Consider the following 16,208-nt stretch of genomic DNA (forward strand, 5'->3'; position numbering starts at 1 on the left):
CCCACCATTTTGAATGATATGAAAAGCAGTTAAAATCCAACTCCTCCTGGGATCTTTTAGCAATTTGGCCCCCAAATTAATTAATCTCTCTCTCTCTCTCTCTCTCTCTCTCTCTCTCTCTCTCTCTCTCTCTCTCTCTCTCTCTCTCTCTCTCTCTCTCTCTCTCTCTCTCTCTCTCTCTCTCAAAATATTGAGTTTTGAAACATGTGGTGTTGCCTTATATGCTTGGTCCCTCACAACTTATAATATTTGGGTTCATGGGTCAACTCGACAGAGCAAGACCTGAAAGCAAGGCAAGAGCTCGCATGGAGGACTCTCACTCAATGCCATGGCCAGTGTGTGGACACCTCCCATCAAGTTTAACTTCTCTGCGACTGAAGAGTCAGTTCGTCTATTTCAGTGGTTCTCAAATGTTTTCATGTGAAGGACCGCCCCAAATTATTAAGTATTTGGCCAAGGACCCCCATCTGAAAATATTTTTTGCAAGATCACAAGATGTATTGGTCAGATTTGTACACGATTTGTGTTAAAAAATATTCAAAATCTTAACAATAAATTCTAGATGTTTTGAAAATTACAGATCTACAAGGACACAACGCTTCACATTGTGACACGCTGTAAGCTTGTAGATCAGCTATCAGCTATTTCAAGCAGCCGTTATATGTATTTATGATTCCTAAATGCTATGATAGCGCATGAATACATTGTAAAGCTTCACTTATAATGCTGCAGATATATTACACAGGCACACAAACAATATGTGAGGGTGAATTTAAGCCAGTAGATGGCAGACACAGTCAACTGCTTGAAATAAAAGAAGTACAACAAGAGAAGAGGAGCAGGTACCATTCGGTAACAGTATTTTTTAAATTAGCCAGTACATTTCTCAGTAGTGTGTAAGGATTTCTAACTGTTCTTAGTGTTGTTTCATTCTCAAGATGTGAAATAAAAGCTATTTTTATTTGTATTTATTTTTATTTCGTAGAAACCTTTTCACACCTTTTGACTACACTGCCATTTGATGTTTCATTCAATATTGATGAAATATTTGGAGGAATGATGGCAAAAAAGTGAACTGGTGCAACCGAAAAACTTTGTCAAGTTGAAATAATTCAACTTGCTCAAAAAGGGTGACATTCTCAATAAAACACCCTATGAACTAGTTGGGCATGATCTTACATGAAAACTACTATTTAATAGTCATTGAAAGAAATGGGTCACCAAAGCTCTGAATATAATTATTCATTTGGGGAATAATGTCAGTCAACAAACTGAATCGCCAAGGTGGTGTAATCATTATTCAAGGAGCCATTATGTATATTTAGCAAGAAGACCATTTACATGAGACAGGATATTATATCAGGAGAGAAGAGCCCTAGTGAAGCTAGCTGCTGCATGCTAGTGTATCTTTAGGCACTTTGTTACCACAATGAATTAACACAATGAATGAATTAAATTAATGTCCAATAGAGTCAAAGACTTGAATTTTAATTGCATGTTGAGCAGTTTAAGTCCTTTTTCCTCCATGTTGATTAACATGCTGGCTGAATAGTCTCCACTGTGCTGCATGAAGATGATCCAATCACTTCAGAGAAAGGCCCACACATGTAGTTTTCCCATTGACACAAACACAAATAGACCTCTGTAGCCATGTAACCAACGTCAGACCCAAAAGTCAGACCCTAACTCATGTGAAACCAAAAAGTGGAAGAGCCAATCAGCATCTGTCAATCACAGGGCCCTGAGCACAGCTGATTTGACTCTCCACTTTTTGTTTTCTGCAAGACTCCCTTTAAGTGGGTTCCAATTATAGCATCAAAATCAGTTTAACCACTTTAACCTTATATACATCGGTTTTGTGATGTGTTGAGCTTGTAGATCGGCTATTTCTAAACTAATCTTTAATTATTTGGATGCATTTTGAATATCTTTTAATGGGGGTCCCTGGCACAAAATATTTTCAGATTGTGGTTCAGCCAAATACATATTGAATTAATTTGGGGGCCCTTAACATGAAAACGTTTGACAACCACTGGTTTAAGGGAATCTACAGAGTTGCACTTTTGCTTAACAATTAAGGCCGATTCAAAAAATGTCTTCTAAATCCTAACAGTTTTCTGATTTCTTTTTTGCTATATCTGTGGTTCTCACAAGGATCCCCCATGTATTTAGCTGCGGACCCCTATCGCAACATATTTTGTTCCAGGGACCTCCAGAGGCAAATATTTGAGTTAAAATGTTCGTTTTAAAAAGATTATATATATAGATCTGCTATTTTTGAATAGCCAAAGTATAAAGAACCAATGTGATAGCTAAAATCTAAAATAACACAGATGCTTTCCCGGTTTTAATGGGTTAAAGTCTCTTGCACTACTCGAGCCAGTTATATACCATGTACCATGTACTGTAAATCCATGTACTGAATGGTAACCAGTGCATTCTCTGCCTGGGTAGGTAAAACACATACATACCTTTGAATCACAAGGTTCTTCTGTGTTTGATACTGGGCACTGTCAGCACAGTGTATGAATGATTAGCCCTGCTTACAATTTACACATTTAGCACATTTAACACTATCCAGAGCGACTTACAATAAACAAGAACATTAATCACATAAATAGAATGCAGAGAGAACAGTGTAGTGCCTCAAGAAACTAGGATACCAAAGCAATGAACCTAGCATCTGTCTTAATAAATGCCATTGTAGGATGGGCCCATGGGGAACCCCTAAACCCTTAGAATGTTCAACAGTGTGTAATGTGACCAACTTTTTCTCCCCTTAGCAGGAACAATTAGCAATAAGGCACTGTGTGCCTTATTGTTTTTGTCTTTGTCTTGTACTGTATCGTATTGTGTATGCTGCTGGTCCATGTGTCCAAGACACATTTCTCCCACAGGAGACAAAATAAAGCAACCTTGAACCTTGAAGGAGAGGGAGGGGGTTCCCGCAACACAGCTTAAAAAGAAGGCATAGAAATCATAAAACGTTAAATCTATTAAAATACACAAAGAGTCACAGACAACATAATATGTTGTCTGTGACTCAACAACTCAACTTTGACAGATTTTGGTAAACCAGTATATTGTATATTATACAATATACTGGTTTACCACAATCTCCAGGTCTCGCCACAGCAGTGTAAACTGAAACACAGGTTGAAGTGCTCTAAGCATGGCAAACAGCATGAAGGCATGCAATAGAATTAGCAAGAAGATGTGCGTAGTCATATCTCAGTGATTCATCAAGGACAGGCACCACCCCAGCTACAAACTGTTCATACCCCTATAACACCACCAGGTGTAAATGTAGTCTGGCACTAAAAATGCCCTGGAGGTTCTTCCTTGGCCTACTGGGAGTGTGCATTCAAAGTTGCACGGCAATCGGACACAGCATTCATGATTTTGTGCAAAAGGGGCCCCTCCCACAGATTTTGAAATCCAGTCTGAAAATTCTGACAGATACATCTTGATCAGGTGACCACAGAGTACAGAGATAATATATACTATACTGATTTGCGCGAGTATTCGACAAAATCTGTAGGCGTAGCAACACGTTTGTTTTAAAGAAAACGCAAAATGGCATACAGTATATGGGGAGTTGTGTTGACCTATGGCTCAAGAGTTATTGGCCAAAACGTTAAGGGCCTTTTTATAGCCATGATGCCAATTTGAAAAATTGGGGCAGAGGTTTTTCCTTGGCCTACTTGGAATGTGCATACAAAGTTTCACGTCGATCGATCCAACGGTGTCGGATCGTGCCGAATCGTGCCGGAGACAATTAATTCATAATTTTCAGAGAAAGACAGGAGATTCATTTGGGGAGCCAGTGGGGCGTTAAGCCATACATGCACATCAGTCATTCGCACTGTGAAAAGGGAATGCTCTGGCTTACTCTCTCGTCCTCTTACCATACTGTAGGTGTGAGTGATTTCCATTGAACGATGCATTTGAAGTGCGTTTTGATGTCTGCTTCATCTATTATGGAACGGTTAACATTTTCTTCCGACAGCAGCACCCGATACACCTCCATGGAGAAGGGTCACGTAAATAGACCCTCTGTGCACTATCATTATCTGTTCTCTGCTTTCTCTTCACCCCCCCCCCCCCCCCCTGCAACAATCAGCTCTATTTCATCCATCCCCATCTCTCTCTGTATCGCTCTAGCCACCTGCATGGAGCCTCTCTTTTTTGCAGAATCTTCCATCGGCAGGCCGGGTGGCTACGGAAAAGCAATCACAGCAGACAGAAAGGAAAGACACACAGGACACATGGAATCAGACAGCAAGTCAAAATAGTTTATTATAGAATAGAATTCATAGTCGAGGCACAACCTCACATTTAGTATAGGCACTGAACTACTGCACTGGAGTCACAGCCACGCGCCTCTTTCTCGCTCAGCAAACCCAAGCCTGCAAGTCATGTTTGTCTAAGTTCACGCACAGCCTGGTAGTCTGTGAATAAAACTGATGTAACCCCCCTTATTCGGCTTGTGGAATCTGGGTTACCCCTTTTTAAATATAATTTCCACATCGTGGCTTTTTGTGGTACCAGTGTGACTCGCAGGCTTTGGTGAGGTGAGGAGTCTTTCCTGTGTACAGTACACCACTTTTTATTCCACCACAGATGTGTTCCAGTTGTCCAGTCTGACACTGGAATCAGGCTCATGAAAACATAGTAGTACCCATTCTAGATGGGGAGTCACTATAAATAGGACCCATATATTTTAGGTCCCAAACATTGTATAATATGTATATATTCAAGTGGGGGGAGAACAACATGACATGCCTGTAACCCCCTCAAGTCAACTCTGTCTATCTGAGCAGATTAAGGAATGAAATATTCCTTATTAACATTCTGTATCCTTAATACCCTTACTACAAATTGTAAGAAAGTTGTGTATTTGTGCAGAAGAAGCACGTAGCATTGCATTGTAGCAAAACACAATTTGTTGATTCCACTGCTGACTGAGTGAGCAGCGGGTGTGAGGTGTGAATAAGATCTGATGATTAAGTCTGATGCTTAATGTAAAATGAAAGTGTATTTGAGAGAGAGTGTGTGTGTGTGTGTGTGTGTGTGTGTGTGTGTGTGTGTGTGTGTGTGTGTGTGTGTGTGTGTGTGTGTGTGTGTGTGTGGGTGCGTATGCTTGTGGGTGCGTGTGTTTGTGTGTGCGTCCGTCCGTGCGTATGTGTGTGAGATGTGCCTCTGTATGTAATAATGTGCTTAATAACAAACATACTTCAATGTAATAGTAATACAAGTATGAATCTATGTTAAAACTCTTAACCTCCCCAAACACAAGCTAGTTTGTTATTCACCTGAATAAGCTGAGCCCTCCATTTCATGCGGCCAAGTCACCAATTCTTCACCAAACCTTCTGGTACAGTATATTCAATTAAGTATTGAGCACGTGGCAGTGCCTGTGCATTTCAATCATGAAGCATGTCGGAACACGAGCCCAGCAACACCAGGTTTTCACCATGTTAATCACCAAAGGGAAACAGCACAGTACGGCAAGAGAGACACATCAGAGCTACTGCAGAGAGGAACTGTAGGGGCTGCGTTTCCCAAAATGTCTGTCCAAACTAGTTTCACTGAACAATGTGGTACTGTAGCAGCTCTATAGACAGTCAAGGAGCTGTATGCAATTTGCTGAGACACCCAGCCTAAAAACAGTGGATCAAGTTTCACAACTACCACCAATTTACTGGTAAGACCATGTGACCACGAAAATAAACAACTTCAAAGCAGAGAGATGCGCTACCACAGATTTTGTCAAAAAGAACGCTGCATTACATACCAAGAACAGACACTTTGGGAAACTCATACCAAGTCTGGACTACACCACAAAGAACCCGTCACCTCACTTCTCAATCCACAACACTCACGAAACTGGAGGGTTAAACAGCAAACAAATAAGAGCAAATATTAATAAACATAATTATATTTTTTTAGGGGGAGAAATGCTAGTCTAATACATTGAGGGCATGTTTGAGAAGTTCTACATGGCTACAATGTTTAGGCAGAGAAGACAAGACATGGCAATGCTAATATAAAGTACGAGTAACACATCTATGCTACCTGCGGGCACCAAAACAGTTCCTCAATGGAACTCTACTCAAACTTGGCCCACACAAAAAACAATATTGCGAGGCTTTCCATGGTCGAAAACGAGACAGTTCTGAAATGGTCATTAAAATAACAGGAGTGTGTGCTGTACAACACATGTACATGGAACAGTACAATTTCAATATCTTTTCACCCAGGTTTTTTAACTGTTCAGAAAACACCCTCACTGTTTTATCAGAACCTGAGACTTATGTTCTGCACAGGATGGTACAGTAGGTTACAGACAAGTAATGGTCTTAAATGATGGTTCCTAACTATCAATCATTTAGCTCAGGACCCCCTGGAACCAACGCCATGGCTAAGATAAACGTATTTACAGTTCAGCGCAGAGCTTGGTACAACTGTTGTGTGTAACATACACCGTAACACCAGGGGTCCTTAAAGCACATCAGTGCTGTTACGGTATGTTATATTGGAACATGCAAAATCTGTCCATAGTCCCAAATTGGGGGAATAGATGGGCAAGTGGGTGGGCTAATTCATGCATGTGTATCATCAACGCTGTTTGAAAAATGCAGCAGCTTCAAGGTAACTTAACTGTAGAGGTGTCCATCACCATTCTGTGTTCTTAAGTGTTGTAAAAAGCAATAGGGTCTTTATGGGCCAGAGCAACGTTTTGCTGTCCACTGATGATTAGACTGTCATGTCAGGAACCAGAAAAATTAAAAAAGATGGATTTACACAACCTTTTCTCTCTTGTTTTTGGTCAAGAAATGGTGAAGAGTTCTCTGAGATCAAGAAGGCCAGAACAGAGAGGCAGAGAGAGAGAGATAAGAGAGAAATAAAAAGTGGAAAAGCCCCTTAAGGGACGGAGGGAGAAACACAGAGACCTTGCAGGAGACCCTGTATCCTGCAGATCACTCAGGCAAGATGAAGATTTGGTGTCTCTCACACGCACCCACACACACACACATTCCTAACTGCACTTGATTCAGATGAATTGTCACAAATAAAGTCACAGTCATTATACCAGCAGAGCTTTATCTTTCATTCACATCCTTCATATCTCCCCAAGCCTTTGTGGTTGTTGCCAGACACATGCATGCAAATGAGTTTGCATGCAAGAACATTCACACACGACCAGTGTTGGGGGTATCGGCGTTAAAATTAACAATGTTACTGTAACGGAATACTTTTTTGGGTAACGAGTAACCTAACGCGTTAGTTTTGCAATTAGAGTACTCGGTTACTTAGTTACCTTTTCCAAAATAATGGCGTTACATTTAAGACCTAATTTGTTGCCACAAAGGAGCTTGTCTCTGTCAACGCCACGGAGACTTGCACGGTTACACAGACATTTGTGACCGCAGTCTGTGAACAGGTCACCACTTATGGTGAAACACACACGGGCTATACAAGTAATCATTCACACTATAACTTAAACCCATGATAACACATTAAAGCATAAGGAGACACTCGTTTCCAATGTGGTCCTGCAGCTGTATTCTTGATTTTATGTTTATCAAACTTCCTCGCAGAGGGGTTTTAATCATCGGTAACGCAAAAATAATCTAACAAGTTACTTTTCTCCGAAGGTAATCCTGTAATGTAACAGAATACTTTTTAATGGCGGTAATCCTGTAACCTAACGAGTTACTTTAAAAGTAACGTTACCCAACCCTGCACACGACTGACATGAATGCAAGGGGAGATACATGTTTGTGAGGGTGTATGTATTCCTGTCATGATATATCTTTGACATATTTTGGACATTACACCAGTTAATGGGGACACATGACTAATTGGGGACAAAGTTGGTGTCCCCAATTCGATTTTATAGACGTTTCATGAGGTTAGGGTTGCAGTAAGGGCCAGGAATATGGAATGAATATATGTCAATAAATGTTTTCCCAAAGGTTTGCAAAACCAACATGTGTGTACACATGTGGTTTTGTGTGTAATGAGTTCATACATAGCCCACCCAGCACAGCGCAGAGCAGTGCCAGAAATAACCAACTGCCGACTGGCATCTGATGTGAGCTCACAAACCTTTCACTCACAGGAATAGTCTTTTGCCTCGATCAACACGATGTTCCAGATAAGCACACCAGGACATGTACACTGAGCTGAATCAGAATGAGCCCATACAGCACAAATAGGATCATCACAAAACAATATGTGCGAGAGATACAAGACATGATTATAAATCAAGATGATAGTAATGGCCATGTCATAAACCACTATGAAAATGTACAGTCGAAGACGCAAATAGTTATGAGTTCCTGCAAAATATACTTTGATCCAATATCTGTCTGAAAGCAATTTGAGGTAAATAAAGATTTATTTCACTGCAATGAATCATAAAACTCTGGGGAAGGAAACAGTGTAAAAGCAAGGAGTGCAGGAGTGAGAAACTCTACATTCACACGGCTAGCAACCACGTTCTCGCGCTGTACTCTGGGGGCCAATTCAAGGACGCTAGCGTCCCTATTCTGGGCATGCCATAATGCGAGCATTCTGTGAAGCTACAAGCTACAAGTCTGCATGCTTGTAGGTCGGCTATTTTCACTGAGTGACGTACAACAAATAATATATGGGTTTAAGTAGTTGATATGTAGCGCTGGTCATGTTGCAATGGTACTGTAGTGTAGGCATTAAACATGCTGTAGCAACACTGGTGTGTGATTGTCTCCTGATGAGGCGGGGGCAACACATTTTTCGACACCAAACAACAAGGAGGCAAGGTGACCGAGGGCCGACAGTACAGAGATTTCTCCGGTCGTAGAAAATGGGAGGGGCTGCTGGTGACTGGTCTCTCAAGTAGTGAGCACACTATACTTTTTGTTTTTGTTGTTGCCATGGTAGTAGCGGCGCCGGGTGGCGCTGGCACTGTCATCCACAGCATTGACAAGTGCCAGGACCTCCCCACCACGTTGCTAGCGGTGCTTCACACATGCATCACTGTGAAAGACCCACATACACATACTGTACCCCAGAATGTCACTGTCTAGAATGCAACTAAAGTGTCCCTCTAAGGTCATACAAAAGTTGACAAACATGACACAGCAGCAGGGGAAAGAGACACTGCTGTGAAGAGGAAAAATACATATGGCCCTAGGTTCCTTAAGTATCCAGAAAAGTACCCTGCTTTTTATTCAGAAAAAATGCTCAATAAAGTTCAAAGGCGTGTAGTTTCATCAGACGCGTGTGTTTTAAGAGTGTGCGTGTGGGTTTGTCTGCCAGAGATTGTCATTTTATTTATTTTCCTCAGAGTGGAAAATGCAGTTGCAGTTATTTTCTTGTCCTTTCTTTAAGCAGCCACCCACTTTCTTTGCTATTGTCACTTGCCAAATCTCTTGAAGATGCTTGTAGAATGTGTTAACGCCTCAATTACTTCTCAGTTCAGTGAATAACAGGAGTCGATAAGCAGAGCAGAATCTGACTTGAATTTGATCAATGTCTTTGTTTTTATGTGCATAATGTGCCTACAAATGTGAATCTGTGTGTGTGTGTGTGTGTGTGTGTGTGTGTGTGTGTGTGTGTGTGTGTGTGTGTGTGTGTGTGTGTGTGTGTGTGTGTGTGTGTGTGCGTGCGTGTGTCACACAGTCTCCTGTAAGCACAGGGCTTCCACAGCATTGCTGGGTCCCTGGGCGACTCCACCAATGACAAACAGCATGGTGGGCGTCTGCAGGGCTGCTGAGGAACAGCGGGCTGTAGGCAGGGGTGCCACATACTCCCAACGACGTTTCACAGGGTTGTAGCTCTCCACCGAGCCCAAGGGGGATGGCTCGTTACCTGCAAAACAGGGAAGAAACAAATGAAAAACATTGGTAACAGAAAAAAACTAAAAAACAATACAAAATAAAATAAAAAAGTGGCATTCTAAATGAACTCATTCACTGCCAAGAACGTAATTAACGTAATGTACATCCAAAATCAAATTCTGCCACGGACGTAAAAAACATAATTATATTTTTTTGGGGGGGTGGGGGGGGGGGGGAAGCTACGGGACCCCCGTGCGTGCAACGATTTCCATGAGGATCGCAGTCAGAGAGATTATTTCATGTCTAAGTGGCTTATTGTTGGTATCAGCCGAGCAACGAAGGCATCTATCTCCTACCATTAGCTCCCAGTACTTACCGCACAACTTAGTTATCCAAGGTGTGCTGCTCATACGTTATAGTGAGGTGGCAGTGCCCAGGATTGAATCCTGAACGTTGCTATTTATTCAAAGTGCTGAACCGACTGAGCTACTAAAAAGATTTTCATGAACCTTGGAAGGAATTGGTCTGGCCCGAAGAGATTATTAACTTGAATTGTCCATCACCATTCTGTAAGTGTAAAAAGCAATGGGGTCTTTATGGGCCAGAGCAATAACTGGTCAAAGTTCACTGTTGATTAGACTGTCAGCAACCAGGAAAATAAAAAAGATGGATTTACACAACCTTTTCTCTCTTGTTTTTGGTGAACAACAATTTTTTTTATATGTGCAGTGCAAACAGGCAGGCATCCCATCTAACAGAAACCACATGTGATCATCCTTAGAGAGGTAATGGTCTGGTACACCGCTGGCGCTGACAGATGTGAGGAGGACTTTGAGTCACCTGTTGGCTACACTGCCAAGTGGCAGCCAACAGCAGCATGGAAATATACTCCCACATCCAACTAAACACACATACGCACACACACACACGTAATGACACACACTCTCACAGATGCACACAGACACACTTGCAAACAGAGACACACATACGGAACACACCACGGGTGTGGAGGTCATCTGCCACTGCCATAGCCCCTTCATCAATGACAGCAACACCTTACACCTCACATACACACACACACACGTCAACACCTCTCTCTCTCTCTCTCTCTCTCTCTCTCATATAGTGGAGCTTCCTAAAAGCGGAATTATTTCTATCACAGTCTTATGTGTGCACGTGCGCACATCCACACACACACACACACACACACACACACACACACACACACACAGTGGAGCTTTCTAAAAGCGGACTTCTATCACAGTCTTATGTGCACGCGCACGCACACACACACACACACACACACACACACACACACACACACACACACACACACACACACACACACACACACACACACACCATCTAGGAACACACCTCCTACGGCAGTGTGATGAAGGAGCCCACTTGTTCCATCTCCTCTCATCAGTGTAAACACACACTAAAATAGAATAATCATTGACACAAGAATGACAGCCAGTTCATAACAAAGAGCCTTTCATCTACAGCCAAGCTTGTTAGAGTGCATTGTGTGAAATGCATTATATAGCACTGTTTGTCCAAGACAAAAAGAGAAGAGGCTTCTAACAGCAGTCTAGTTGATATAATGACAACACGTATGAATCACAGGGTTAGATTTGCTGGTGGGGAGGAAATCCATACGTCTGATGCGTTCACAGCAATTACAATTTCTTCACACATTTAGTACCACTTCTCCCTTAGACAGACGACCTCTCCTTTGACTCTCACCCCCCCATTGTTTTTTCCGACTCTGTACATAGTGTTTTTTCTGTATTTTGTGATGATACTGAACTGTTTGGTGCTACTTTTTATGTTTATGAATTGGATATCATGGACCCCAATGGAAACAAGACCGCAATTACTTTTTTGGATGTACCTTTGTTTGACTGTACTTGTGCTGTTTTTAGCGGTGCCAACCGCTCTACACTTGACTTTGTCCGTATGTCCGTCCGTCCGTCCGTATCAGCACGGGATGATGAGCACGGGATTTTACACAGCTATAACTCCAGTTTGCAGCATGCCACCAAGTCCAAATATGGTATGTGGACTTAGACCACCAATAGGGACGAGCATGAATTGCTGAAGTTATCACAGCAGGGTCCAGGGACCCCCCGCGTATGTTCTGTCCGTCCGCCCGTTTAGGGCACGGGATTTAAAACAGCTATAACTCCAGGTTGAAGCCTGCCACCAACTCCTACTTTGGTATGTGGACTTACACCACCAATAGGGACGAGCATGAATTTCTGAAGTTATCACAGCGGGGTCCAGGGACCCCCCGCGTATGTTCTGTCCGTCCGCCCGTTTAGGGCACAGGATTTAAAACAGCTATAACTCCAGTTTGCAGCATGCCACCAAGTCCACATTTGGTATGTGGACTTACACCACAAATAGGGACGAGCATGAATTGCTGAAGTTATCAAAGCGGGGTCCAGGGACCCCCCGCGTATGTTATGTCCTTCCGCCCGTTTAGGGCACGGGATTTAAAACAGCTATAACTCCAGTTTGCAGCATGCCACCAAGTCCAAATTTGGTATGTGGACTTAGACCACCAATAGGGACCAGCATGAATTGCTGAAGCCCCGCCCCCTCTGTCTTCCCATTGGCTGGCCTTTAAACAGCCATAACTCACGTTCGCAGCATGCTACCAAGTACAAATTTGGTAAGTGGACTCAGACTACCAATAGGGACGAACTGAAATGAGTTACGCCCCGCCCCAAAGGCACCGCTTCCTTCACACAGGGTGTGATTTTTACATTTCTGCCTAATAAAATATTCAATCAAAAACACTTTTTGAAAGAAAGAAAGAAAGAAAGAAAGAAAGAACGAACGAGGGAGCCTCTCACAGTATATAAAAGGATCATTATCAAACATAATTTCTCTGCTGTCCGGCAGCAACCAGCTAACTCCAAAATGTATTTTTCAGGAAATGACTAAAACAAAAAAAAGTGGATTTAGGAGGTTTTGTTCATCATTGATCAGAAAGGCTGAATGGACCTCCAAGTTTACAATTAAGTTTGAGGTTAAAAGGGGGTGGAGCCTTGAGTCAGCCCCCCTTTGGTGAACTTAGCTGGTTTAGCAAAAAGTTTTGACGACACAATGGATTTAGCTGGTTTTGTCAGAAGCACTTTTTAATACTTTCCATTGGTTCAATATTTTTTTGGGGCGGTGTAGCCGCCCCCTATAAGTGAGTTTTGGACACCGACCAAAAAATGTGTGTACCCCCTAACCCTTCCATTGTTAATGCAAATCGATACTTTTTTCATATCAGCCAATCACATTACAGCTAGTGTCATCACCACTAACTGTAATGTGATTGGCTGACTTTGCAAATTCAGGACTGTGATTGGCTAGCGAAACACATGACACATGTGCAGCCCTATGAATAGCAGAATGGACTTTAAAAAAAGTCACATGTTGTGATGACCACACACCGCCCACTTCACACTGGGTGTGATTTTTAATCAACACACAGACGTAAAGGGTGTTCAATGGCCCTGATTTATGGAAAAAAATGCAAAAGCGGAAAAATGGAGTTATCTGGTTCCTGCCGGACAGCAACGATTTGTTTTTGTAAGCCTATGACACTTCAGTGATGACACAAGCACAGGAATGTAACACATCGTGCAGTATGGTTAGATGATCTTTCCATCTTGCTATCTCTCGATCCCCTGGTTCTTTTCCTTCTCTCTCTTTCAACCCCTTTGTACTGTCATGTTGTCTGTCTGTCTGTCTGTCTGTCTGTCTGTCTGTCTGTCTGTGTGTGTGTGTGTGTGTGTGTGTGTCTCTCTCTCGCCTCAGGTGCCATGCTCACTGTCATCATACATCAGCAGCTGCTAAGTTGTCAGCGTTTCCATGGAGACCCATATCACAGCAAGTCCCCAAATGATATGGACTGGTGTATGTGTGTGTGTGTGCGCGCACACACACACACTAGAAAAAGTGGTCCTCGGAGCACAGGTCTCCGCCTGGTCAGGTACGTTATTGTGGCCTCCTGGTGGCGCTATAATAGGCCAATGTGAAAAGGGTGCCATTTCTTCTTAGGCCTTTCACAGCAATCGGACACTGCATTCATGATTTGAGGCATTTTGTGCCATCAAATCATTTTGCTAAATTAGACCTGCTGGTGGCGCTATAACAGGCCAATGTGAAAAGGGTGGCCTAGTGGGAATGCGTGTGTGAAATTTCAAAGAAATCGCAAGCTGCGTTCATGATTTGAGGCATTTTGTTCAAAACGGACCAATCCTGCAAACTTTGGAGCCAACCTTAGCCAATCAGGCTGGAATATGGAAAATCGGACAGATCCGTGTTGATCACATGACTATAGAGATACTGTGTACTGATGGGCCCATAACCCATACGGATGGGATGGTTGTGGCGTGGTTGGACAGTCGGGGAGAAAGCCAACTAATCAGTGTCAATTAGTGATTAATGCTGGCGCTGTCACACAATCGTGTTCACATGGAGTACTGGATACCAGTTATTGTCTCCGCCAGGCCGAAGGCGTGTTTTGCACCCTGTCCGTCCATCCGTGAGATTGTGTGTGTGTGTGTGTGTGTGTGTGTGTGTGTGTGTGTGTGTGTGTGTGTGTGTTAGTGTTTAACACCGGGAATCCCGGGAATTCGGGTTTTTTTACCATCCCGGGAATTCACTTCGGTTCCCGGGCTTCCCGTTTTTTTTTTTTCTTGTTAGAAATTAATACTAATTAGTAGAAAGCCCCATCTACAGCGTGGAGGAATTACTATTATAATTAGGCAAGTTACTTGCCGCGTTGCCGACCAGGGCAGGGTCCCATCGTCCCGTTGTGAACCAATATGGGACGCACTGAATGAATGTAACAGTAATGAACAAAATAAAACACAAGTGGCCGTGATGCCCCATGCCTGCCCTGCACAGTGCGCACGCTGATTTCACTGTTTCCTCTGCTGTCAATATGGTAGACACCAGTTGACTAGTTCAGATTCAACATCATCAAGTGAAACGCTGCATAAACAGTAGGCCTAGGTAGGTTTGATCGAGCCTATATTCCAGCTTAAAATGCGCACAAGCCAAGCAATGCTTTTGATAGAGAGAGAGGACAGACCGGAGAGCTGAAGAGAGAGAGAGAGAGAGAGAGAGAGAGAGAGAGAGAGAGAGAGTATTAGACCGATGTGGTCCGATTTTTTTATCATCATTAATGTAGCCTACCCTACCTACACTTGCATTTTAGAACGTTCAAACTACCATTTTACTAGAGCTACCCAGTAGAACAAGTGAACTGCACAACAGCTGTCTGTCTCATTGATTGTCAGTGCTGGCAGCGCATGCATGTGCACATCAAAATCACACTACAAAACCCCACATTTGATCAACAACAAAATATAGATTAATAGACAACATACAGCCAACATCCCAAAATGGAGTCTTATAATATCCAGCAAGTAGCCTAATATAAATTAATAACTGCAAACAAATGACAAGTTTAGGCTATCAAATCAATATCTTACAAAAGTAGAGAAAAGCTGTGACCTCACCGGCGCTCTGATGGACAATAAATACATATTCCTTTTGCAAATTCTCTTGTCAATAATGATACAATTGGAACGTTTCTGTCAGCAGCTAGAGTTTGACATTGTTTGAGTGCGTTTTGAGCGCAGCTCCTCGTTAAGTTAATTGTCTTCACCCGCTGCGCAACAGGGCAGATCTCCGCCAGGGCAGGGCACTATAGGCTATTATATTTATATATTATATTTATATGATTTTAAAAAATCAAATTAAGTCATTATTAGTGCAAGTTCATAGGTGGACACAATAGAGACATTTGGGCACCTCGGTGTAAAATTGGCTATTTAAGTATAGGCCTATAAATGTATTTTAGTGGGCACTTTTTTTTTTTTTACCCTTTAACGGGAATTCCCGGGAAGCCCGGGAAAAGGTCTGAAAATTCCCGGGAATTAAAATTAGCTATTTCCCGGAAAATGTTAAACCCTAGTGTGTGTGTGTGTGTGTGTGTGTGTGTGTGTGTGTGTGTGTGTGTGTGTGTGTGTGTGTGTCTGTCTGTGTCCCCTCAGTCCTGTGGTTTCTTTGAATCACAGCACATAGACCATACTACTGTAATAGTTGCCGTTTTCCTCCTCTCTTCCAAACCACAATTCTATTTTCTTCCTTTCACTTCTTTTGAACTCACTCAAAAGCCTCCTTGTTTCCGCCCATGTCTCTCAGGGTTATATATTGTTCACACTTAGAATCTGCACAGACGTGCTTATCCTGTGGTCGTTTGCCTACTTTTCACCTCTTCTCTCCTCTCGCTCTTCTGTGATCACCCTTTCTTCTCTTTATTTCATTCCCCTTCTTTGTCTTCACCCCCACCCTTTTCTTTTC

General features: G+C 42.5%; 1 protein-coding gene across 1 annotated transcript in view; it reads right to left on the minus strand.

Annotated features, from left to right (window-relative positions):
* Positions 1-4,286: 4,286 nt before the first annotated feature.
* Positions 4,287-16,208, minus strand: part of klhdc8b (kelch domain containing 8B) — a 154,478-nt gene continuing 142,556 nt past the window's right edge. The window contains exon 6 of the mRNA XM_084069809.1: positions 4,287-9,861. Within this exon, the coding sequence (XP_083925935.1) occupies positions 9,665-9,861 (197 nt within the window). The 3' untranslated portion in view covers positions 4,287-9,664. The remainder of the gene's footprint in view (positions 9,862-16,208) is intronic.

This window comes from Gymnoscopelus microlampas, assembly GCF_963454915.1.
Source record: "Gymnoscopelus microlampas genome assembly, chromosome: 10".
NCBI lineage: Eukaryota > Metazoa > Chordata > Actinopteri > Myctophiformes > Myctophidae > Gymnoscopelus > Gymnoscopelus microlampas.